Here is a 26,801-nt window from a genome sequence, read left to right as displayed (position 1 = left end):
GCCACAGATGCTTTAACTCACTTAATAAGCATTTATGAAGCTATGTGCAGGTAGGCTATTGTTCTAGGTAAAAGGAGTTCAAGCAAAGATATTTGGGAGACACACAGGTTACAGATAACTACCGTCAGTGTGGTCAGTGCTATGACAGAAAGACATGTCTCAGGAGTGAGCCTAATCAGACATGAACAGTTATGAAGCCTTCCTCATCTTGAAGAAATAGACTGAGGTAACCAGTTGAAAAATCATGCTAAGCTTATCCCCAGTGGGCTAATTTTAAAAAACGTTTCCGACTTAAGAGGGTGGGACGTCCGGCTTCCGAGCAGTAACCTTTGTTGTGCTAGCGACGAAAAAGAATTAAATATGGGTGATGTTGAGAAAGGCAAGAGGATTTTTATTCAGAAATGTTCCCAATGTCACACTGTGGAAAAGGGAGGCAAGCACAAGACTGGGCCTAATCTCCATGGTATCTTTGGGTGGAAGACAGGTCAGGCCTCTGGATTCACTTACACCGACGCCAATAAGAACAAAGGCATCATCTGGGGAGAGGATACACTGACGGAGTATTTGGAGAATCCCAAGAAGTATATCCCTGGGACAAAAATGATCTTTGTCAGCATTAAGAAGAAGGGAGAAAGGGAAGACTTAATAGCTTATCTCAAAAAAGCTACTAATGAGTAATAATTGGCCACTGCCTTATTTATTACGAAACAAATGTCTCATGACTTTTTTATGTGTACCATACTTTAATAGATCTCATACACCAGAATTTACATCATGAATGATTGACAGAATATTTTGTTGGGCAGTCCTGATTTAAAACTAAGACTGGCTTGTGGTTAAATGAATATGTTCAGTTTTTGGATTTTAATAGTAATTCCAATTTAGTAAATTCTATCACTGTTTACCCCTTTTAAAGATATGATTAGACTTCATTGGTAATGTTAAACTTTTCGCAAAGATGGTGAGTGCCATCTTAAAACTTACTGGAGATTGGTTTTATATTTAGATTTACATAACTGGTTATGTGAATATATTTAAATATGGGGGAAATTCCTTCACTGTCTCAGAATCGAGCAAGATTCACCTGTGTTTTGTGTTCATTTGCCTCTTAAAAAGGCAAGGGTTGAAGATAAGTGGGTAGCAACGGCTATTTTATGTTTTCAGCCTTAACTATGCCAATCTAATTAGAATTCCCTGTATTTAAAATGGTTCCTTTTACTTATTGAAAGGCATTTTGTGTGGTTTATGTGTAATATCAAAAATTATTTAACACTTTACACATTTTATAGATGATCTATAAGGTCACATGCTTTTAAAATAGAAGCCAATTAAACTTCACTCTTGGATTCTTTACAATCTAAGTCAAACTAAGTTATAATTTAGGATTGTCTTTATAGTATCCAATTAAACTTCACTCTTGAATTCTTTACAAGCTAAGTCAGCCTAAGTTATAATGTAGGATTGTCTTTAAACAGCCATTCAGAAACAAAACTGTACAACTGCTGTGTATTTGTGATTGGGAATGGTGCTTTTGCCAACTTAAAAGGATTAAAGTAGAGGAGATATACACAAATTTTAAAATGATGTGTGATCATAAGACTTAAGATAATTAAAAAGAAAACCACAGATGAAGAAAAAAAAAGTTTCCACTCAACAGACCACCTTTTTTTGACTTTGACCGCTGATGGGTGCCTCCCATGGGGGATTCACTAAAGCTCTTATTCATACAGGCCTATAATCTAATTAATGCAATGAATATACGTCTTAGATGATGCTTTGACAACAAAAATCTTGAGATCAAGACGTAGATCTGTTACTTAACACTTGTGTGATTTTGGACAAGTTAGCATCTCAAAGCCTCAAATTCATCATCTGTATAATGGATAATGATAGTATATACTTCATATAAAATCTATAAAAATGAAATGAAATAATGCAAGTAATTCACTTAGCCCAAGTGCTCAAAAACGTTAGCTATTACAAAAACATCATTTACATGATTACTCTTACAATAAATGCATGCATATTCAAAAGAGCAAGCATTTCAAAATTATTTTTTTAGAAAAGAGCAGAGATGCTGATATTTAAGCTAAAACTTGAAGACAGCATCAAAATGTTTATACATGATGGAACAAACAGCAGTGAGAAAATCCAAGAAAAGGATAATTTATTCAGATGGTGATGAGAAGACAATGCTGAGTTGGGCAGCGTTTCTGCAGGAAGTGAGAGAAGCAGGGCCTGAGTGGTAAGCTGCTGCCAGATTCCAAGAGGCCTATAGGTGCCAGGCAAACGAGCTTGGCTTTGTCCTGTATGTGATGGGGAGCCACTGAAAGTTCTCGTTCAGTATTGCAAGATGATCAAATCAGCACTTTATAAGAAGAACCAGAAAGGGGGAGACCAGTTAGAATGTGACTGCTGGAGTCCTGCTGCCCAGCAATGAGGATACACAATGAAGTCATGACACAGTAGAAAAAAAAAAAAAAATGCAGACAGGAAACACTCTGAAGGACAAATAAACAGGACATATTTACTAAATCCCAGTATTGGTCCCGATCCTAATCTAAAAAATGTTGCTAAGTCATATTTTCCTGATGAGTATTTAAGTCTGAATTCAAGTTACGAAATTCCAGAGATTCATTCCCCTTCCAGATATTTTAATGGCTAAGAAGGGGACTTTGCTCACCATGAGTATTAAATCAGTTTTAGTGTTCAGAATAATGGGGATCAGTATGTATATCGAAGTTCATAGCAGCATTATTCACAATCGCCAAAAAGTGGAGACAACCAAATGCCTATCAATGGATGAACAGTTCAACAAAACATATATATATGTGTCTGTGTGTGTGTATGTGTGTGTATATATATACATATACACATATATATAATAGATTATTATTCAGTCTTAAAAGGGAATGGAATTCTGACACCTCATACAACTGAGATGGACCTTGAAAACATTATGCTAACTGAAATAAGCCAGCCACAAAGGGGCAAATATTGTATGGTTCCACCTAGATGAAGTACCTAGAATAGTCAAATTCTAGAGACAGAAAGTAGAATAGTGGTTAGCAGGCAATGGGGATACGAAGGAATAGGAAGTGGTAAATTTTATGTCATGTATGTTTTATCACAATAAAAAGAATGTGAATCTGATATCCTGATGTTCACTCAAAACAAGAGAAAGGTAAGGCTGCCAACCACTTAGCCTAGTGGCTCAGCCAAGTAAGACTCCCTGGGTCAGACACCATTAGTAGTTTTGTCCAATTGGAGAAGCAATAAAAATGCCAATCATCCACCTACATCAAAATGAGAATGATGGCATGCTGGCTCATGGCTCCCTGCTTTTCCTCTGCTCTGGTCTGACACTAAAGGAAAAGGAGAAAGGAAGTCACTCTATCAAAGTAATCCCTCACCTTGGTACTTGGTACTTAACACTAGTTGACAAACTCCTTGCGAAAGAAAAAGTAACTTGCCTACCTCTGCCCCCATATCCAGAGGTGCTCCACAGATATATTCACTGATATTTGAGGGACTAGAACTCAATATGCGTCTATCAATTAAAATGGCCCCAAGTGATGGCTATGCTAGTTGGAATGTGAATACAGAAGTGTAAGATATGGTCCCTGACTTTTAAGATCATATAATCTACTTAAGGGGATGGGAATTTACACTGATATAATAATGAACAGAATATAATTAGGTGCTAAATTGTGTAGTACAGATTCTAAGTACTCTAGGAGGTCATAAAAACGTCTAACATCATGTAGAAATGAATAATAGGTTGGGAAATCTTCACTTACCGGTACTTGTAGAAGCGAGCAGAGAAACGTATAAAATGAACTAAAGGCTTTTAAAAGTATCCATTCTATTTTAATTTTATGCGTAACACACCTTGTCTACAAAACGGTCCCTTTCTTAAAGTTTTTTCTGGATTTTCTTTATTCCTCAGCCTAGCTTACAAGTAATTAGAAAATGCCTCAAAGGAAAATAAGTAAGTGTGCCAACAACCATTCAAAAGAACGTGTAAATTACTGTAAAACAGAAGTACTCAAAGAAAATTAGTAACTTCAATCTTCATAAAAATAAACCTCTTATTCAAAGCTTGATTTGTTCAGACATAGCCAAGAAGAAATAGGTAAATTGACACCCCTCCTTCCCAAATGAGGGCTAATGAGATCCAGGGAAAACTTAATTCATTTAGCATCAGAATTCAGACGATTTGCTTGAAAATGTGAATTTCACAGCACTCTGCATGGCATAGATCGAAAGAGACATGAGTTTTGTTTCTACAAAGACTCCAACTGTGAGTGTGTGTACCTTTTAGTTCTAGCCAACACATTAAAAGTTGTGTGGCTACATAGCTTAGGCAGGTAGAAGTAAGGTATTAAATTCTATTTCCTAGACTGCTACCCACTACAATCTCTCTCATCTCTTCCTTCATCCTTTCACCCCAAGGAACTATCAAACATTCAGCTCTATTAAATTTCAATAAGCAGAGAGCAACTTGGTATTTCTCAGTCAACTGTTAGCTTCACATAATACTGGCAAGACAGGAGGGTGTTTTAGGTAATCTATTGTGGCATAACAAACTACCCCAGTACTAAGTGGCTTAAAAAAGCAATTTTGTTTCACTCAGCATTTTGTGGATCAGTTTAGACAGGGTCAACTTGGTGATTCACCACTGATCTACTTGGTGCCGGTGTTAGCCTGGGCTGGGGGACCAGTGTTCAAGATGGCTTCCTTCCTTACTCTAATGTCTTGCACCTTCCATGGTATTTCTTTATCTGTCTATCTCAATCTCTCTCTAGCTCAATCTCAATCTCTCTCTCCCTTCCCCAACCCCCCCAGCAGGTCCAGAACTAGTGTGAGTTAAGAGAAGTGCCTTGGGTACAAAACTTAAGGAACACTTCTCAATGTCATGCAAATGCACCTCAGAGCACCTCCTTAAATTTTGTACAAGGCACTTCTCTTGCCTCACCCTAGCCCTGGCCCTGCCTCCAGGGCCTCTCTACAGAGCTCCATGGCCCAGGCTTTTCACAGCGTGGTGGTCTCAGGGTAAGAAAGGGGCAGGAAAGGTCTATGCATATAATAATTGGCAAGGTGTCACTTTCACCCTATTCTATTGGCCAAAACAGTCAGTGGGTCTGCCCAGATTCATAGGTAGAGAAACAGATACCACCTATTAATGACACAGTGAGAAGGTCTCATTACAAAGAGCAAGTGGTATGAGAGAAATTGCTGCAGCCATCTTTGAAAAAACACATTCTTCCACATCTTCCCTTATAAACTTTCCTTCATTTTATCCATGGAACACTGCTGTGATATCCTCATTAATATTCACACCTCTAAACATCATTTTCAGGTCAGCATGCTATAGCATACCTCTATCAGACCTTCCTATAATAACTATCTTATTGGCACCCTTACTTAAAGTTTCTAGTGGCCCTCTGACTTATAAATAAAACCCACACTCTTCCACCTTCATTTAAAGTGTCCATGATTTGGTCCACCTCACCTGTTATGGATTGAATTGTTTTCCCAAAAAGATGTGTTCAAGTCCTAACTCCTGTCTATGGCTTGAAAGTGTCTCCTCCAAAATTCAAGTGCTGCCAATGTGATAGTATTAAGAGGTATGGCCTCTAAAAGGTGATTAGGCATGAAAGCTCCTCCCTCATGAATGAGATTAGTTGCTCTTATAAAAAGGCCTGATGGAGGGAGTTCATCCTTTTTTGACCTTTTTTCTTCTGCTGTGTGAAGATACAGCATTCATCCTCTCTAGAGGATGCAGCATTCCAGGCGCCATCTTAGATGCAGAGACTGGACCATCACTGGACAATGAACCTGCTGGCGCCTTATCTTGGACTCCACAGCCTCTAGAACTATGAGAAATACATTTCTGGTCTTTAAAAATTATCTAGTCTGCGGTATTTTGTTATGGCAGCACAAATAGACTAAGTTACCCAGCATCTGTAAATGTGAGCTTCTTTGAAAATACAATTTTTGCAGATGTAATCAAGTAAAAGTGAGGTCATACTGGATTAAGTCAAGCCCTAATCTCATGACAGGTGGCTTTATTAAAAAGAAAACGAAAATAAAAGGCCAGCGCAGTGGCTCACACCTGTAATCCCAGCCCTTCAGGAGGCCGAGGCAGGCGAATCACCAGATCAGGAGATCGAGATCGCCCTGGCTAACAAGGTGAAACCCTGTGACTACCAAAAATACAAAACATGATCCGGGCATGGTGGGATGTGCCTCAGTCCCAGCTACTCTAGGGGCTGAGGCACGATAATCGCTTGAACCTGGGGGGTGGAGGTTGCAGTGAGCCGAGATCACTGCACTCCAGCCTGGGTGACAGAGGGAAACTCCGTCTCAAAAATAAAAGGAGAGAGAGATTTGGACACAGAGATACCGAGGAGAAGATACAGGAAAGAAGGTCATGCGAAAAAAAACGGCAAAGATTGGAGTGACGCATACAAAAGCCAAAGAATGCCAAGGATTGCCAAAGATAGGAAGAGACAAAGGGAGATTCTTCCCCAGAGCCTTGATAGGTAGCACGGCCCTGTCAAAAACCTGATTTCAAACTTCTGGCCTCCTGACTATGGAAGAGCAAATTTCTATTGTTTTCAGCCACAAAGTTTGTGGTAATTTGGCATGGCGGCCCTGGGAAACTAACATACCATCTATCCAGGTCTACCTCTCCGTCTGCTTCCAAACATTCACCCTTCATTCAGACAGAGGTCTCTTCCCCGTCTCCATCTTCCAATTCATTACTACACTGTTTGTCCTCTCCTTTCTCTATAAGTAGCAAAGCATAGCAGTGTGCACAGCTATAAATTGTCTCTGAGTTATAACTGGCTTCTTCTAGTGTTCTGCTAGGCAGGGCACTTGTCCCAAGTGCTGAGTCAGAGTACACTTGGTACAAAGAGGCATTTCATGCATTTGTTAACTAAAATAAAAAGTGAACAGATATTAAAGTTTTTTAGTAAGTGCTTAGAGTTATAAGTAGAATTACTTGTCACATTGTTTATTGAAAAAAATTGTTTACCTGAGACAGCAATTTATACAAACAAATCTGCAAAGCTATAGAAATCCTTCCTTAGCAACCTACCACCTATCTGTCATAAATTGTATGAATTACAGATGCTTTAATTAATGGGACCAAAAATGACTTCCAAATGGTAATTCAATAACCTAGAGCTCTTCATTGTCATTATCATTTTGATGGTTGGAACAGTATATGAAAATATGAAAAGCTCCTTAAGAAATTACAGAGATCATCTATCTTCTTCCAGAAATTACCATCTATGGTAACATGTGAAAAATAAATACAATTTTTAAAACAACAATAGGGAAGAGACAGTTTATAGTACATATTGATCAGACAGTTACGAGTATAAATCATGCCACAGATTTGAAAGACAGTGTCTGAAATGCAGAAAGTGATTGTTCTGTGATGGCTGATCTACAGCTGGAGCCTGGAGACCCTGGTGTGTGCCATACCTTAGCAGACAACCTGGAAGGAGTTCACAGGAGTGAGCAAAATGGTGCAGTAGCTTGAGGAACCACAGAGGAATGCAGTGATGTTTTGCATGAAGAACAGATGTCTCAGAAGAAACTCAATTTCATTCATGTATAAGAAAGATGTTTCTAAAAAATAAACATGCTTACTTCTTTGTACCCTAAATAGAAAAGCTAAACGAATAAATGAAAGATAGAGAAAGATTTTGAATTGCCATAAGAGAGATTCCTAGAAATAAGATTCATAAGTGTGAATTCTCCCTGGAAATGTTCATGCAACGCCCTGTAACTTCTCAACAAGTCGTCATGCATAGCGCAGTTCCAACATACAATAATCGATCAATATATATCTGATAAATAACGTGAAATTCAAGAAACTGATGGTAGCTCAAATTAAATGTTTCCTTCCAAACCTAGGATTCCAATATTTTAGCATTCCTAAATAAGCCCAACTATGAGTCACTAATTTTTCCTTTCAATGTGTCACATAGTCATAATTTCCTTTATACTGGATGTGCACTCCTCAGGAAATTAAAGGATCCCAAACATCTTATTAGGAACATTTTAGGTAGTACCACGCAGTAATAAAGTGCAAAATATGAAACACTTAAGAAACTTCAAAAGCTTGTATTTACACGTGTAGTATTAATCTTAAATTCCCCTTATTCAAGGCAAAAATGAGCAATGATATATCAAACCTTTATCACAGACATTATGCTTAGTGCTTTAATATTCATTCAAAAGTATTTATTGAACACTGACTGTACACCATACACATCTAATATTTATAACCAATTGAGCAAGGTGGACATTAATATCTCCACATGAAAGGTAAAGGAGTTATGTAACTTGTCCAAGTTCAGGCCACCACAAGTCCATACACAGCGTTTGTACAAATTTTAAAAACAATGTACCTCTTCATCAAGTTTTATTCCATCTGTAATGAAATTGGCCATTACTGACTTTATTAAAGCAAGAAAATATACTGCTCATAAAATTATCTTAATAAATATTCAAATTTATGTAAGTAGTGTGCACTTTAGATGTGTTTCTTTGTGCAATGCACAATCCACTCAATAGTAAATGACAATCCTGTATGAGCAATCCTGTAAGGACAGAACCAGAAATTTCACTCCAAAATACCACCATTTACTCCCACCTAAATGAGAATGATCAGTAATTTCACATAAATTCTGGCTGCATAAGACTACTGTCTCCATTCAGTACTGTTTCATACTCAAAGTACTAATAAAATGTATTTATGTGAATATAAACCCACTGAATACATAGAAAGCAACTAATGCTGGATGGCTAGGAAGGGTTTCTCAGAGAAATCCTCATCAGCCTCTCCAGACAAGAACTGCATCTTCCAAGCCTGATTTTACCTACCAGGAAGTTGAAAAATATTCTTAAGATTAGTATAAAATAGTTGTTCTCATAAATAGCACTCCAATAACTCACTCTAAACCTTAAGGTCTAATTATTACAAAATGACTTGAATAAGACTTCACTGTGATGTTAAAGTGGTTCGGGTCAATATTCAGTCAAATTATGGATGATATTAAGTTAACAGGGTTTTTTTAGGAAATCATGTTGCCTTTTTCTAGAGATGATATTTCAGAGTGTGAAATGGCCTTAACACCCAATGAGAATAAAAACGTCCTCAGATAGAGCAGTCCATGTACACATGATGCTTTACTTATTCAAGCCACCCTTTTGGGGTTTCTATTGTGTTGGAGGTTTTATGTTAGGTGAAGACACAGTAACAATCAGATTGACCCAGACCATGCTCTGTTCTCATTCCAGATGACAGAATTAATGTCAAAAAAGAAAAAATGCAGTAAGTGCTACAACAGAGATCTAGACAAAGGGTAGCAGGCTCACTTGGTGGATCCCTGCTTTGTCCCCCACACAGAATTTATTGGAATTCAGGTAAATAGAGCTCACGATAATGTAAGTAAGCTTTAAAATTAACTGCAAAACCAACCCCTACCATCATATTTGGCTCATAGTAAATGTATAATAGATGTGAGATGAATAAACAAATGGACTTTCCAGCTTACAAATTAGACTTAGGCTATAAGCAAACATCCACATCAATTATAAAAGAAGTGCTCATGAATACAAAAGATTTTTAAATTACCCAAAAGCCTACAGCAATTTGAATTGAGGAAAGATGCAATTTAAATACAAACCTCATACTGACCAACTTAAAAGATACATAAATTATTTATGACGTCTATTTGGGCTATTTAATCACATATTTTCAGCATCTCCATAAGACATTTTTTTTCAGACATGTGGACTTTTTTTTTAATTCCTAAATCTCAACCATATTATCTATCTGTCTTTGCAAGGAAGACCAATTAGGAGGAGCTCTAACAATTTCCATTGGTTTTCAGCAATCCAAACAGAGATGATCAGGCTTTAACCAGATGTAGGGGCCCAGGGATAGAGAAAGGCTGATTCTTTGCTGTATGTACATAGGAAATCTACACTTATGAATTCCAGCTTTTCAGGTGGATAATTTGAGATGGTTTGTTCTTTGAACATTTTAAATCATTCTGGCCTGCCTCCCAAGGCTCCCAAGAGACATTTTACTGAAATAGAAGTAAAATGCTAAACACTTTACTCACCTTTTCCTCTAATTCTGTGTTTTGACCTTTTTTAAATTTTCATCTCACATTCTATTATAAATAACCTGGGAAGAGGAACGTAGTCTGTGCAGTTCTCTCTAATCAGCATCTATTCCAACACTCTATGTGATGAAACACTCACAAAATATTTCCTAGTGATTGAATTAGACAGCAAACTACTGTCTAATTGAAATGAAACTCAAAAGCCGGGACCTTTTTTTAATATACTTTATGCAACATCTGATGTGATGTGAAGGAGAATCACAAAATATGAGATTTTAAAAGAGGCCTTGAAACTATTTTGTTGTTATCAACAATGTATTTTTTTAACCCCGTGAACTTCCTTCATCAGAATTTCTACCACTACCATGTAATAGAAAAGAGTTTCAAATTTTCTATGAGGAGTTCCTGGAACTGTAGAAAGGGAGGAAAAGAGAATATAAATATAACTTGATAGTATACAACACAATACACTTGCAGAGAAGATCCACTTCTCAGTAATTTAATGAAATTTTGGAACCACTTTGGCCTACAATTTTGTTAGATATTAGTAATCAATACAATTTAAAACAATAGGAGCAGACAATTTGGGTTAACAGTTAAGAAGGTGGCTCAAGTCTATAATCCCAGAACTTTGGGAGCCGAGGTGGGCAGATCACAAGGCCAGGAGTTCAAGACCAGCCTGACCAACATGGTGAAACCCCGTTTCTACCAAACATACAAAAATTAGCCAGGTGTGGTGGCGTGCGTCTGTAATCCCAGCTACTCAGGAGGCTGAGGCAGGAGAATTGCTTGAACCCGAGAGGTAAAGGTTGCAGTGAGCTGAGATAGCACTATGGCACTCCAGCCTGAATGACAGAGTGAGACTTCGTCAAAAAAAAGACAAACAAACAAAAAACAGTTAAGAAGGCAAAACCAGGTTTCAATTAACTGTAAAATTTTATAGTGAAACACTGGTAAGTTAGTTCTTGATTCCAAAAAAAAAAAAAATAAGTTTAAATTTCTTTTTGAGAAACAGGCCTCATATTCATCTATTCTCTGGGATTGGTAGAAGATGCAAGTTTCCACCCTATCTGTGGTAGGTACCTGTACACAGAGCTGATAAGGAACTACACAAAGGGAAATGTTAAAAAGTTGCTACTTCTTAGCAACATAAGAAAACCACTAAAGAGAAATATTTCTGCAGGTATTTACAAGGTGAAATTTTTGTGTTCTAGCTTTTTCCATTAACAAACTTTCTCATCGCCCCTAACAGTCTGAATACAAACAAATATTTCTAATTCTTCCTTTAGGTATACATAAATCTCCTCCAACTACGCTTCTCTCCTTTCCTGAAATCAAACATACATCTGTTTTACGTAGGAGCAGAATAATGCTAGGCAATTAGTAAGTGTGTTGGTGTTCATGCAACAGAGATTTATTGCAACTATATGCAAACTTTGTACTATGTCCTGGAGTGCTACGGATTGAGCAAAATTGCATAAACAGAATAGCCAGTATTCTTGATTTGAAATTTAAGTATCAATACAAATAAAATGAAATAGTAAACAGAAGGGAGAAATGGGAGGGGATATGGATGTAATGGGGAGGGGAGGAAGGGGATAGAATAAATGGATAGAATAAAAGGCAATGGGGAGATTACTTTCCTACTCTTTCCCACACCTCATTTTACATGATTATCGTGGTATGGTTGTACATTTTTCTAAATTACTATAAATGTCTTAAAGACACAGCCTGTCCTATATTTCTCCACATCTTTAGCACTGCCCAAGTGGAGAATATAAGTCTGAGAAAATAAATATTAATATGTGATGTGGAAATTCAAGATGAGATTTGGGTGGGGACCCAGTGAGAAGTAACTTAATCATGGGGGAAAGTTTTTCCTGTGCTGTTCTCATGATAGTGAATAAGTTCCACGAGATCTGATGGTCTGTACCCACATTGTATCTAGGAAGTAACTAACTTGCTTTTGAATTTACAGGCTGATAGGCAGAAGGGACTTGCCTTGTCTCAGATGAGACTTTGGACTGTGGACTCTTGAGTTATTGCCGAAATGAGTTAAGACTTTGGGTGACTGTTGAAAAGGCATGATTGATTTTGAAATGTGAGGACATGAGATTTGGGAGGAGCCAGGGGAAGGATTATATGGTTTGGCTGTGTCCCTACACAAATCTCATCTTTAATTCTGACGTGTTGTGGGAGGGGCCCAGTGGGAGGTAACTGAATCATGGGGGCAGGTCTTTCCAGTTCTCATGATAGTGAATAAGTTTCATAAGATCTGATGGTTTTAAAAAGAGGAATTCCCCTGCACAAGCTGTCTGGTTTTGCCTGCTGCCCTCCATGTAAGACATGACTTGCTCTTCCTTGCCTTCTGTTATGATTGTGAAGCTTCCCCAGCCATGTGGAAGTGTAAGTCCAATTAAACTTTTCTTTCATAAATTGCCCAGTCTCAGGTATATCTTTATTAGCAGCATGAAAATGTACTAACACAATATGTTATGCAAGAGAAATAGAAAATGATAGTGCTAAACACAATGCTATGAAGATAACAACCCCAAGCATTAAGGAATCAGGTTATTAATTGTTATCTGAAGTAAACCATGTAACTGTTTGCTCAAAGTTTTGTTTCTTAAAATCCATCATTGTGCCTTTAAAGTAGGAACTTCAGAAGTTTTAGAAGTGACACTCCTATATATAGTATTCATACCACAAACTACATCTTTCAAGAGTAGTTCGAACTCGATTTCTAAGTTTATCATAACACGATATGTTCAATTTTCCAAATATTGTAAGTTTCTTCTCCAATCGTCTTCCTCATGGAGAAAACGTCCCAGCAAAAAAAAAAAAAAAATGCTTAGGCAAGGCCCCAAGCTTCTAACTACTTTTACTGAGTGACAGGGTAGGCTGGCACCTCATTACCTAATCCCAAGGTGGCATGCAGGAACTAGCAGCCCACAGAGGTCTAAAACCTGGAACATGTAACATCCAACTCAAATGCTCACACGTCCGCATTTCCACACGGGCTGACTTACACCCAGGAGACAGCCCCTGAGCGCTTTACAAATTGCAGAGTAGGCCAGGAAATCGGCTCCAAAGGTGATATGCCTCAGCTCTGCTTCAGAGGCCCCAACTCACATTCTAACAGTTCTGAGAGGTTTCCGTGATCAAATCCAGGAAGAGGAGCTGGAGGAGCTGAGGCTCACAAACGACCATCCGGGCTTTTTCGTGGAGCCCGTTTCTGCCCGACCCCCCTGAGGAATGTAAACGATCTGTTCAGGACTGAAATGCTTTACCCTCGAGGATGTAAATAATTCATTACCCCCTCCTTCTTGCACATTTTGCCTTCTAATTTCTCTATCTACTCATTGCTCTCTCTTTGCCAGTTTATCTCTTAACTACCACAATTGCCTTCTGCTCTTTTCCCCTCAAAAACTTAAAAACGAAACCGTATTCATTAGCCAAATAACTGGATTAGATTTCTTTTCAACATATTAGAGAGTAGAAAAGTTGCTTTGTAATTTCTTTGATATGCAGCCTTTTAGAAAGCAATTCCTTAAATCACTCTGTTTAAATCTTTGAAGTACGTAACTTTCTTTGCTAGCACGCTAACACTTCACTAAAACCTGTGCAATGTTAGGAAAACTTTAATTTCTGTAGTCAGTGCTTCCACATGAGCAGCAGGGGGCAGCAGGACACCAATAATTGAAGAAATTGTCCTGGGCTGACAAACACTGTTGAATTACTGCAGTGGGTCAGTGTACTCGTGATGATCTCAGCTCTCAGATGAAGTCTTTTGTGTCCTATTTTACAATGCATTGTTCAGTTTTCTATAGGAGTTGTGGCTTAGTCACAGTATTTCACTGTGACAGCTTAGCTTAAGAAAAAGAAAGGTGAAGGAGAAAAAAAGGAGGAAAAGAGAAAGAGAACATGGAAATGCTTCCAAATAAAACACATCATGACAGGAAAAAGTAATCCTGTGTACACATATAAAGTTTGTCCCTTCTCTGTTCCCATCCTGGACACAGTTTTTCTAGATTACAAACTAAATTCATCCCTATTCCTCCCTAACACACACACACACACTTGCCATATAGTTTTCTGTCAAAACAGATTTCTTATAAAAAGAAAAACAACACAAAAAAACTCTTTTAAAACAAACACTTGACATTTTTTCAAAAATTCAGAGAAAATCTGTCATTTTCTGTCAACTTTAATCAAGCTTCTGAGTATAGAATTTTATTTTAGTGTTTTCATACTTTTTGAACATGTATTAGTCAAAATACCTTTCATTAATATGAATGTTGCAATAAAATTCTTCCTCTGTAAATGTACAGCTTCAGATAAATAGCCAAAAGCTATAGTTGTTATCTATATCTGTTATGTTTGGAGACAGAATATGAGTACAAACTGAAATATGAGAAACTTGAAGAATATATTCAAGGACTGTTGCAATCGTACAGGTTGGGAAAGGTGCTTAGTAATCCAACCCTCAAAGTTAACAAATATGAAACTACTTTCATGCATAGTTTGAGTTGTACCCAAAATATCATACCTGCAACCCTAGCTTCCTCTCCTACCTAGGCTGGGATTCCCAGGGTTATTAATGTGTTCTCATAGGGTTATTAATTTATTACTGTGTTATGGCAGATGTATTATTTCAACATCTGGTACCAAATTCCTCTAGAAGGAGGGATTCTTTGCTCACTCCCTAAGGCTGACAGGGCCCTATCTGATTCTGTTGGCATGTCGGCTCTGGCCTTATCTCCTACTATCTATTCTTCTGCTTACCAACTCTGATCACAGCCGCTTCCTTGCTATTCCTTAGAGTGCACTAGGTACTCTATGCCTCAGGGCGCTGACCCTAGCTGTCTTCTGTCTGGAACAATCTCACCTCATTTATCCACATGATTCATTTCTTTGCCTATTTCAAGTGTTTGTGCAAAAATCACTTTCTCCATGAGGCCTTCCCTGACCACCTATTTAAAATAGAATATTCTCCCCAACATTTTTTATGCCCCCTCTCTCCTTTATTTTCCTCAATAGCACTTATCACCATCAAATATGCTACATATTACACAGGTAAATATAATACAGGACATAACTGAAACCAAACACGTAAGCCAACAGACAGCTCAACCTCAGTATGAAAATAACAAGAAAAACAGGTCGATTTCAAAGGAAAACCCAACTCTATGCTGTATATAAAAGATAAAAACACACCTAAAACAAAACAATTCAGAAATGCTAACAATGAAAGGATGGATAAAGGTATACTAAGAAAATGCAAATTAAAAAAAGAAAGAATTGAGATTCTGAAATTCAAGAAAATAAAATTCAGACCAACAACCATTATTGAGAAAAAGAACATCTTATAATCCTAAAGGCTGCAATTCACAGTGAAAATAAAAGATTTATGAAAAGATATGCAGTGAATAACACAGTAACTACTTTCATACAGTGGGAATTACAAGAGATTCAGAGAAACTGAAATACACAAACAATAGTAGACTATAGTACATTTCTCTTAATTAGACAAAAATGTACGAAAACACTTATGAAAATTGACTCCAATTTACAATACAAACATGTATTTCTCAACAAATTACATAAAAATAATACAAATATTCACCATAATAATATAAAACTAGAAATTTATCATCAAAACATAAGAAAGCCCCATCTTGAAATTTTAAATTTTTCTATCAAACATAGCTTGTCCCAAAGGGAAACACCAATTGATATTGAGAATTTCTAGAAAAAAATGCAAACATGACATTAGAATTGACAAAATGCAGCTAAAGAGGGTTCAGAACAAAACTGATAGATTTAAATAAATAATGAAATATATGAATTAGATATTTCACTCAAAAGGAAAAAGTTCAATATACTTAAGATTCTTTTCCATTTTAGATTTAATTTTCTTCTTGAGAAACCTAGTTGTTGTTTTTTTTTTTTTTTTTTTGAGATGGAGTCTCCCTCTGTCACCCAGGCTGGAGCTGGAGCACAGTGGCGCAACTGGCCAGTCTGGTCTCGAACTCTTGACCTTGAATGATCCACCTGCCTCAGCCTCCCAAAGTGCTGGGATTACAGGCGTGAGCCACTGCACCCAGCAAGCAAACTAGATTTTAAAACAACATGAGATAAATAAGCCCACTGTATTTAACTGCATTTAACACTTGTACTTATAGCTGTAATACTGGTAGATTTTGGAAACTATGACATATATCATGGAGAAAAGTAAGTAATTCTGTTAATATCATTAAAGAGCCAGGATTTTCAGCACAGAGAAAAAGAGATGCCATATAACATCAAATAAGTGAAAACCTTATAATCTTTTATTCGAATTAGAATATCATCACAAATTTATGATTTATTTTCATCTTTCTTTGAAAAACTACATCCTTTCTAGATCTTGTTTTGAAGAGTCTGGGAAATAATGATGTTCACGCCATTTAGCCATGAACATCTTTAAGTACAGACTGTAGCATCCAAATCCCTTTTTCACTGGAAGCAATGAGGACACCTTTGAGAAATGGCTGATTCTAGGTCTGAGGCAGTAAATGTACAATACGAGACTGGAACTCTTACAGTGTCAGAAGGCAAGTAAGCTTTCAAGACATTTGAGCTTGTTTCAAGTAAACAAAGGAGCCAAAAATGGCCAACGATGGGCAATTTGAACTTCAAAATGGATAATCACTGCAATTATATAAAAGTGTAAGCAGAGATGCAAATAGAATCAACATGAAACTCCCAGAAGCAACAGGAGATTCAATATGGTAGTGAGATAAACAAAATTAGACATAGAAATCAGTACCTTCACTTACATAAGCATCTAGCAGTTATAAGGAAAAGTGGAAGAGATAATCCCACTTATGACACCAACAAAAAAGAGCAATACTATAAGAATAAACAACAAGCGAGAAACCTCTATGATGCTTTCTTGAAAGACACAAAGCTGAAACTTGAGCAAGAGAAAAAATAAACCTTGCTCTTCAAAATGAAAATGCAACATCATAAACTGAAAAGATATGCAGAAGGTAATTTTTAGAAAGTATTTTTATGGAGCTATATTCTATAGTTTCCATGAAAAAATAACCAAGAATATAGAAAAATAAACACTTAAAAAATCAGCAATGACGCAGACTAGCCCTACCAGATACTGAAATATGGTCTCTGTAATAAAAACAGTATAATATTAGCCCATAAGTAGACAATAAAGTCAATGGGGGAAAAAAAAGAAAATATATCTTGGACCTAACTACAATGTGGAAATTTATGTATGTGATACAAAAATTTCAAATCGCTGGTGGTGGGTGCTTTACAAATTAAATGTTATGACAGCTAAAAAGTCATTTGATATATCCAATAGATGAAATTGGATACATCACCTAGGTAGAATTGCTGCATATGTTTGTGTGCTCATATATATTTATTGTGAATCTTATAATGAGGAACCAATCTGACATCTCCAAATTGAAGGATATTCTGGAAGACCACTGGGCCAGACGTTTGAAAAATGGCAATGCCAGGAGAAACAAAAAAGGCGAGGGAACCGTTCTATATTGAAGCAAGTGAAAGAGAATTGACAACTGTAATGTGTGATTCTTGTTAAATCTCCAATTTCCATTTTACAAACTATAGGGTAAAGAAGGACATTTGGGGGACAATTGAGGAAATTCAAATGTGAAATATATCGGAATATTGTAATGTAACAATGTTACATTTCCTAAGAATGACGATGTGCATTGCGATCCTGTGGTCCTCAACTGAGACAATTTTGCTCGTCTCCTTGTTCCCCAACCCCTTACCAGCACCCCTTCGCACCCTCACCCTCCACCACCACCACACCGGCTGGGTTTGGCAGTGTCTGGAGGCATCACTGGTTGCCACAATTGGGGGAGGGAGTTGCTACTGTCATCTAATGGGTAGAGGCCAGGGATGCTGCCAAACAGTGACTGTTCTGCACAGGACATCCCCACCCCACCCCGTCACCCCCACCATACGGACAAAGACAGCAAAGACTCATCCTGCCCACAGCGTCAATAGCGCAGGGTTGAGAAACCCTGATGTCAAACGATCCCTTATTCTTAGGAGATACATACTGAGATATCAGGCTGAATCACAAGACATTGTCTCTTGCGTAGGTCAAGTATCGGCAGTATTTAAGGACGTTCACCACAGACTCTCAAAATAATGAACAAACCCTTCCGCCCCGGCTGCCCCGCGCCCTAGAGAACCCGTGAGGGGCGCACTCGCCCGCGCGCGCGGAGGCCAACGCCGAGCCTGCGCTGTGGGAGGCGCCGAGAGCGCACTGCGCACGCGCCGGCGGCGGGCCGCACCCACTCAGCGCGGCTCCCAAAGTTGCAGACGGCTCGGCCGGCCGTGCAGTGCGCTGCGTCTGCGCCGCGCAGAGAGAAGTAAAGAAAACTCCGGGGGCTCTGCTGGCTTCTTCGCGAGTGACCGCGATGCTTCCCCAGATGGAAGACCGGAGCCCTGCTCCTCTGCGATCCGCCGAGGGCTACAGGGAGCATCCTCATCCATTTGGGCACCCCCGTCCAGGACGAGCCCGGCCATCCCTGTCCAGCCTGGATCCTTGAGAGGTGGATTTTCTTCTGTGGATTCCGTTTGCTCGGTCTGACCCGCCTGGGCAAAACAGCATCGCGTGGAACCAGTGCCGCTGGGCACGCTAGCTTCACGCCGGCTCCGCCTCGCCAGCAAGCGCGTTCCCAGGTAAAAATTTTAAATACCTTAGAATTCTTCTGCCTAGAGTCTCTAATCAAGAAGTTGACCCACTTTTTCTGGAAGGATCTAGAAACAAATACTCTAGAATTCGGGACTGGAACTGTGTCGCGTATTCGCCTTTGTTTTGACAGTCTTTGTTTTGAGAATGCAAAAACCACTCTTAGCTGCCGGACCTTACAAAAATAAAATCATGTAGACTGGGATGATTAGAACCTAATCATTAACTTCACCCAGCACAGAGACTAAAGCGCCAGTGAGTCCTCCACCCCTTCCTCGGCCCTAGCACAGTTTTGCAGTTAGGACCCAGGTTTTGTGAGGACTGGGACCCACCCAGGTTTAGTTCACAGTCTCTTGAATCCCTCCCTGCACCTGCACCTCTGCTCCTCCTCCTCCTAGGCCAGTGGCCCGTGCGGAGTTCTTGGCAGTCTCCGAGGCCACCAGGAAACCCCCAGCCTAACTGCCACGCCCTCCTTTGCTCTAAAATGACAGGCGCTTTTCATCTGGGAGCAAAGGCTGAAATCCCCACATTTGGACTAAATTAGTTTAATGTAAAAGTAATACAAGATTGTCTCAGACAATTGTATTTTAATATTTTTTTCTAGTGATGAATGTAATATATGTCTACCATGGTCATTTGGAAAATACTGAGACGTATATAGGAGAAAATAAATTCTCCATAACCCCAACCCATAAATAATAACTTTTGAAATGCTTGTGTAGTTTTTAACTCTTTTTTCATGCAAATTGTAGGACAGCTTACTGAACAATTTGATTTTTTAAAATATTTTTAATAATCTTTTGTTGAAGTACAGCATATAGAAAAGTGTACAAATTATAAATACAGTTCAGTAAACTTTCAAAGATTAACACAAACATCCCCTAGGAGCCACCACCTAGCTCAAGAAATAAATTAATAATAGCATTCTTCATCCCCCTGTTATTCGTGTCTGTTTTGACATTTCACATGAAATGAATTACTTGGTAAATATTTTATAGTATTTGGCTTCTTTCACTTTATTTTAAATTTGAATTCATCCCCGTTGTTGCCTGTAACAGGTCTTTTTAAAAATCTTATTCTATGCTATATGAAATTCAGTTATATGAGTATACACAATTTATTCTTTCTACTGTTTTTTTCTTAGTTACAGATTTATTGAGATATAATTCACCATACAGTTCATCCACTTAGTGTGCAATTCATTGTGTACAATTCAGTGCTTTTGGCATATTCACAGATATGTGCAACCATCACCACAGTCAATTTTAGAAAATTTTCATCACCTGGAAACTTCATACCCTTTAGCTATCACTCCCCAACCCCAGTTCTCTGTCCTTTCCAGCCCCAAGCCACCACTAATTTTTCTGCTCTATAGATTTGCCTATTGTGGACATTTCACAAAAATTGAATTATATAATATGAGGTCTTTTGTGACTGGTACTTTATGCTCATATTGGACATTCAGCTTCTTTCGAGGTTTGGAACTCTTACAGATAATACTTGCATGAACATTATTCTGTGAATTGTTTCACCCAGATACACATTTCTATTGGGATACATATCTAAGGTATGCATGTACCCAGCTATAGTTACAGTACCAAGCAGTTTTTCAAATTCACAGGCCCCGCCATCATTGTATGATGAGAGTTCTCTTTGTTCCACATCCTCTCCAACATTTGGGGTTTATATGGTTTTAATTAACACTTCTCTGATGAGTAAAGATAAAAAGCATCTTTCATGTGGTTATTGGCCACTTGGATATCCTCTTCAGTAAAGTGCCTTTTAGGCATTGACCCATTTTTCTATTGAGTAGTCTTCTGCTTGATGTGTATATTCTGGATAAGTGCTGCAAACAGACACCTTTTCCTAATTAAAGGCTTGCATTTTAATGCTCTGATTTTTAGATTTTGATAAATGGAAATCTTTCATTTTTATTGAAGCCTAATTTATCACTCTTGTTCATGGTTAGTGGTTTCGCTGCCCTGTAAGAAATCATTGCCTACCCCAAGGTGACAAGGGCATTCTCTTATGTTACTGTCCGGAAGCTTAAGTTTTTTCTTTGAACATTTAGATGTACCAGCTACCTACAGTTAATTTTGGCGTATGGTGTGAAGTGAGGACTAATTTTTTTTCATGTAGCTATCCAACTGACCTAAGTTTTTTTCGGAAAAGAAAATCCTTTCCCCACTGCTCTGCTACATCACCTTTGTCATAAATCACTGGGAACAGAACTACAGATGTTAGAAGCTGTAGACAAGGAATTTAAAATATATTTATGGTTAATTTACATTATTAAAGATGCTTACAAAGTGTAGATATGGTAAGTGAAGACAGGAATTTCAAGAGAAGTACTAATTGAAGAAGAACAAAATGGAACCCCTAGAACTGAAAAATATAATAACTAAAATTATTTTATGAGATTATCAGTAGACTGGACACACGATAAGGAGAATGAGGAAACTTAAAGATGGGTCAGTAGAGAGCCAGGCACAGTGGCTCACGCCTGTAATCCCAGTGCTTTGGGAAGCCTAGGCGGAAGAATCATTTGAGACCAGAGGTCAGAAGTTCGAGACAAGCCTGGCCAACATGGTGAAACCCAGTCTCTACTAAAAATACAAAAATTAGCTGAGCATGGTGGTACACACTTGTAATCCCATCTACTCTGGAGGCTGAGGCAGGAAAATCACTTGAACTGGGGAGATGGAGACTGCAGTGAGCCAAAACTGAGCCACTGCACTCCAGCCTGGGCAACAAATCGAGACTCTATCTCAAAAAAAAAAAAAAAAAAAAAAAAAAGATAGGTTAATAGCAATTATCCAAATTTAAAGTGCACTTAGAAAAAAACGTATAATAAACAGAACATTAGTGACTCGTGAAATAATATCAAGACACCTAACCTACGTGAAATTGGATTTTCAGAAGTCAAGGAGAGAAAATATTAGGCAGAAAAATACTTGAAAAAATATTAGCAGAAGTTCCCCAAATTTGATCAAACATATTTATCCAGAATGTTTACTTGCTTAATGAAGAGTTGATCCCAGTAACCTATTTTGCCATTAATGGCGTTTAGAAGTTAGCATCAAATGTTATAAAGTTTACATCTCCATGAATGAGCAGCAGGCAAAGTCACATCAAATGTAGAAAAAAGACTTTGCCCGGTGGCAGGGTCCTGAGCATGGTATTCTTTTAACATAAATGTTGCCTGCCGCTAATGGCCATTACCACCACCCCAATCATAGTAATACCACAATTCCTCACAATTTTTCATCATATCCCCTTGGTGCATGGTAGGGCCCTGCATCCACTGAGAACCCTTTTCTCCTGTGATCTGCCACTGTCTCTCAGTTCCATACCTTTCTAACCTCATCTTCTAATGCTTTAGGTATCACACCTCCCTGGCCTCCTTCCCTATCAGGCTTTTGGGAATTGCTTTTCCCTCTTCCAGACTGGTCCTGCCCCCAGATATTTATATAATTGACTCTTCCTCAAGTCTTTGTTCCAATGTCATTTTTCTCAGTGAAACCTTTAGATTAAATACACTAAAACAAAAAGCTTGTACATTCTCTTAGCATCTTTATTAGTTTACAGGGCTGCCATGTGAAAGCACCACAGACCCCGTGGCTTAAACCACAGAAATTTATTTTCTTAGCTCTGGAGACTAGAAGTCCAAGATCAAGATGTCAGCAGGTTTGATTTCTCCTGTGGCCTCTCTCTTTGGCTGGCCATTGGCCACCTTCTCTCTGTGTCCTCCCATGGTTTGCCCTCTGTGCGTGAGTGCCCCAGCCTCTCTCTGCATTCCCAAATTTTCTCTTATAAAGACAGCCTTTAGATTGGATTAGAACCCATCCAAAGGACTTCATTTTAACTTAATCGCCTCCTTAAAAATCTTATCTACAAATATAGTTACTTTATGAGGTACTAGGGGTTAGGCCTTCAACATATGAATTTTGGGGGTATGTAATTCAGTCTATACACCATCTCTTGTTTATTTTTATCTGTAGCCCTTATTTTAAATTCAATGTATAATGATTTACTTGGTTTGTTGTCTTAACTTTCTGTTCCACTGGAATACAGGTTCAATAAGAGAGGGATTTTAATCAATTTCTCTGAAATGTCTTCAGAACCAAATGAGAAAAAATTATCATTGTTAACATTTTCACTTAGTGCTAGCATATAGGCAACCTTAATGTATTTCTAATAACTCCCTATATCCTTCAGAGCATTCCTTCATTCCTTCATGAATGAAGAAAGCCCTGATAGTGTTCCAGTAATTTATGTTTTTTTAATGTTTGAATTTCTTAACAAATTATAGCACTAAAAGATGCAATATTTTTGTTTGTTTAATTTTTATATTGTTAATAGAGACAGGGTCTCACCATGTGGCCCAGCCTGGCCTGGAACCCCTGGACTCAAGTGATCCACCCTCCCTGGCCTCTCAAAGTGCTAGGATTATAGGCATGAGCCACCATGCCCACCTATGATCCCGTTTTTTTTTTAACCAAGGATAATAGAAATTTAATATGCTTGTTTCCAAAGCAACAAAAGCTTTACATGATCGAGTAGACAGAGGGCTCTTCCATATTACACAGAAATATACAGCCAAACTGCCAAGGACTCCCTCATGCAAAAAAAAAAAAAAAAAAAAAATGCTTAGAGCCATCCTCACAAAGCAATTTGCCTGTTTAATTGTAAACTGATTGTGACAACTTTTTTTTTCTTTAGGTGGTCAGGCTCAGGATGGACCATGAGGTTTCAAAAAGGAGAAAGGTGGAAATTCTCAGCTATGCTGCCATCTGAATAAATGTTTCTTTGCAGCATGCAGAGTCAAGGAAAATTACATCTCTGCATTATGTAATGTACCAATGCACTTACCCACTGTTTTAATCTAGGTTATTCCTGAAAGCAGAGCTTGAGACAAAGGTAGACAGTAGACACATTCTATTTATGAGTCTAATACCAAGCAGCAGGAATGAGAGACAGGGGAGTGAACGTGGGGAAAGGGAAAGTAAGTCCAAGCAAAACCAGATACTGGTGTTATCAAGTGGTCTGCTCCTATTAATGGCTACATAATGCAGAACTTTCTCAGGATTCCTCGTAAACTTTATCTCAGAACTGTCTTCCTCAGGGAGAATGGAGAAGTATTTCTCCATCAGCAGCCACATCCTGTGTGTTGAGGGCTGCTCCTTTGGGGCATTAACCCACTACCCCTGGCCCCATCACTCTGGGCTGCAAGGAGCTGAGAGCCCAGCTGGTACCACAGCATCACACATTACTGCATTAGAGAGGTCTTAAGACAGGAAGCTAGAGTCTTGGTGCATGCTTGAAGTGAGACAGTGTTAGCACAGAGCAGGGGAAAACCTTCCGTAACTGTTCACCAGTGCTATGACTGGAATCAGAGGTTGAAAAGATGTGAGACTATACACAAGAAGCATCTTATAAGCCTACATAATATACTGTTAGACTCATCTAAATCTGTTTCCTTCCCTCTTTATAATCAAAACTTTAGTGACCAGAATAAGGTTGGCAGAGGGTTAAATAGGAAAGTTAAATGTGTTAGAAAGTATACATTGCTAAGTTTTAACCTTGAGTCATGTTCAAGGAAAAAGTGACACTGGAACTTAGAAAATTAAAAAATGATTCTACTTGAAAAATTTGACCATTGCATAGAAATATTAGCTATTGTCTAATTTTTTGTAATCTCAGAAACAATCATGAATTGTTTGGTGAAAAATGAAAAAAATAAATTTAATCATTTCTTGTGTCTCCGTGAGCTTTATAGACCAATGTCACTAACTTTTCCTAAAATAATTATTTCCTACTGCCAAATAGCTCTAGTGATACAAAGCTTACAACCAATGAAGGGAAAACCAATAGAAACATAGGAAGAAAAATACTGGGATAAGTTTCATCACATAAAGTGTTGTTATTAATATTGGTTGGAATGGGGGGGAACTGCATGACTTGGCATGACATTCCTGTATGTTGTATGAAACTCTGTCTTAACAGAAATAGCAATGGCATCATCGTCCTCTCTTACTTGATCTTGAATTGCCACCATTCAGATAAAACCTTTGAATTATTTAACTCAATATATGTTAAGTTTCTACTATGTGCTATATACTGGTACTATAAGCACGAATAGGACTTAAAATATTATTTTCAAAAACATCAGAATACATGTTCTTTTAAACTGTACTGCAAAATATTTACCACATGTTCTGGCGCGCACCTTAGGCTAGATCACAAATCAATTCTCAAGAAATTTCAAAAAATTGAAATCATATGGAGTATGAATTAAACCAGAAATCAAGTACATAAAGGTAACAAAAAAAAAAATCCTAAATGCATGTAATTTAAGGAACATACACTTCATGACCCATGAGTCAAAAAATAAATCACAGCAAAATTGCGAAAATACCTTGAAATTAATTTTAATGAAAATACAGCATATTAAAACTTGTGTGATGTGAAAGCATATGATGGGAAACATACAGCTCTAAGTACATATATTAGAAATTTTACAGAAAGATTGGCTATCAGTGTCTCCAGAAGCCAGGGAAAAAGTTGAGACAACTTGATGGCTGAGGAAGGGAAACAAATGTGAGATCTCTTATCACCCTGCCTTTCCCGGGTGAGCACACTGGATCCCATCACAGGAGGAGGAGCTTAAACAGAGGTCTTGCTGAGTTGAGGAGAGGAAGACTGGAGTTGAGACTGAGACAGCTTGAATTTTCAGGACAGAATATCAACAAGGAGGAAGGCAGACAAGGAAAAATTCCAGAAATCTACGTAGAGACCCCCTTGTGTACATTGTGGAGCACTAGGCCTAATAATTCTCAAAATTAGTGCAAGATTGGGAAATATTTCATTTCCATCCAGCCATGGTGGAGAGTCCTGACCGAAAACCAGGCGTTCACTGAAAATCCCGGAAAGGTTACATGTTACATAAGTAGGGCTAAACTATCCTGACAGAAAACTACACTTCACTTACTCCCCACCCACACAACAAGCTTAAAAACAAGCCTCAATAGTATAAAGCTGACCTGTAAGTAAGTAAACTACCTTCTAGAACAAAGTCCAAATTTATTAGTTCCAGTCCTTAAAAAAAAAAAAAAATGTAAAGACAGGATTAATTTACAAGACATTTATTTGGAGGAAAAAAAAATGACTGAGTGTTTAAATGGAAAGGAAGCCAGACAGACAGAGTGCTCAGACTACATAAAATGCCTGGCCTCCATGGAGGTGTGATGGTTACTATGCGTGTCAACTTCACTGGGCCACAGAATGCCCCAAATCTGACCAAACATTATTTCTGGTTATGCTCATGAGGCTTTTTCTGGAAGAAATTTGCATTTCAATTGATGGACTGAATAAAGCACATTGCATTCCCTAGTGTGGAAGGGCTTGATCCAGTCTTTGAAGGACCCAAATAAAATACGTGGAGGAAGGTTGAATTTTCTGCCTGACTGTGGTGCTGGGACACCCATCTTCTCCTGCCCTTGAACCAGGAACTGACACCATCAATGCTCCTGGTTCTCAGACCTTTGGACAGCAGATTGGGGGACTTCTCAGCCTCCATTACTGTGTCAGCCAATTCCTTATAATAAATATTCTACACTGATTAGTCTTACTGATTCTGTTTCTCTGGAGAGCCCTAATACAGAAGGAGAAAGGGAAGAAAGGAGGGTTGAGTAGCAAAAACCGTAGACATAGCACAATTCCAATGAAATTGAAGGTCAGCTGATAAAGAACACGCAAACCAAAGTTGCCCATTGGAGGAGCCCCCTCCCTCACAGGAATAGGCCTGCATTAGTAGTATGCCTTCTTCAGTCAGTCATTGCTGTTCTGATGGAAGCAACCCATGGGAAATGTAGCCTTGGCCTGACTATCAATGGATTCAGAGAGCA

The 26,801-nt window shown here is 38.3% G+C and overlaps 1 protein-coding gene and 2 long non-coding RNA genes across 3 annotated transcripts; 2 read left to right on the top strand and 1 right to left on the bottom strand.

Moving 5' to 3' along the window:
- Positions 1-294: 294 nt before the first annotated feature.
- LOC116565521 (cytochrome c-like) lies at positions 295-770 on the top strand. The gene has a single exon (XM_032299207.1). It carries the CDS (start codon positions 361-363, stop codon positions 676-678), a length of 318 nt encoding a protein of 105 aa, XP_032155098.1. The 5' UTR covers positions 295-360; the 3' UTR covers positions 679-770.
- Positions 771-12,596: 11,826 nt separating this feature from the next.
- Positions 12,597-18,456, bottom strand: LOC116565520. Its single transcript, XR_004275480.1, has 3 exons — positions 18,257-18,456; positions 17,543-17,711; positions 12,597-15,905 (listed from the first exon to the last, which is right to left on the bottom strand). It is a non-coding gene; the product is annotated as an uncharacterized LOC116565520 (long non-coding RNA).
- A 35-nt stretch (positions 18,457-18,491) lies between these two features.
- LOC116565519 lies at positions 18,492-26,010 on the top strand. The gene is made up of 2 exons (XR_004275479.1): positions 18,492-18,884; positions 23,617-26,010. It is a non-coding gene; the product is annotated as an uncharacterized LOC116565519 (long non-coding RNA).
- The last annotated feature ends 791 nt before the right edge of the window (positions 26,011-26,801 follow it).

This window comes from Sapajus apella, unplaced genomic scaffold, assembly GCF_009761245.1.
Source record: "Sapajus apella isolate SASKATOON/1434 unplaced genomic scaffold, GSC_monkey_1.0 scaffold40, whole genome shotgun sequence".
In the NCBI taxonomy this organism is placed as follows: domain Eukaryota; kingdom Metazoa; phylum Chordata; class Mammalia; order Primates; family Cebidae; genus Sapajus; species Sapajus apella.
Note: the sequence above shows the minus strand (reverse complement) of the source record. Positions and strands in the feature narration are given on the sequence as shown.

What these genes read in the sequence shown, in the direction of transcription:
- LOC116565521 (XM_032299207.1), top strand. Translation starts at nt 361, where the DNA reads ATGGGTGATGTTGAGAAAGGCAAGAGGATTTTTATTCAGAAATGTTCC.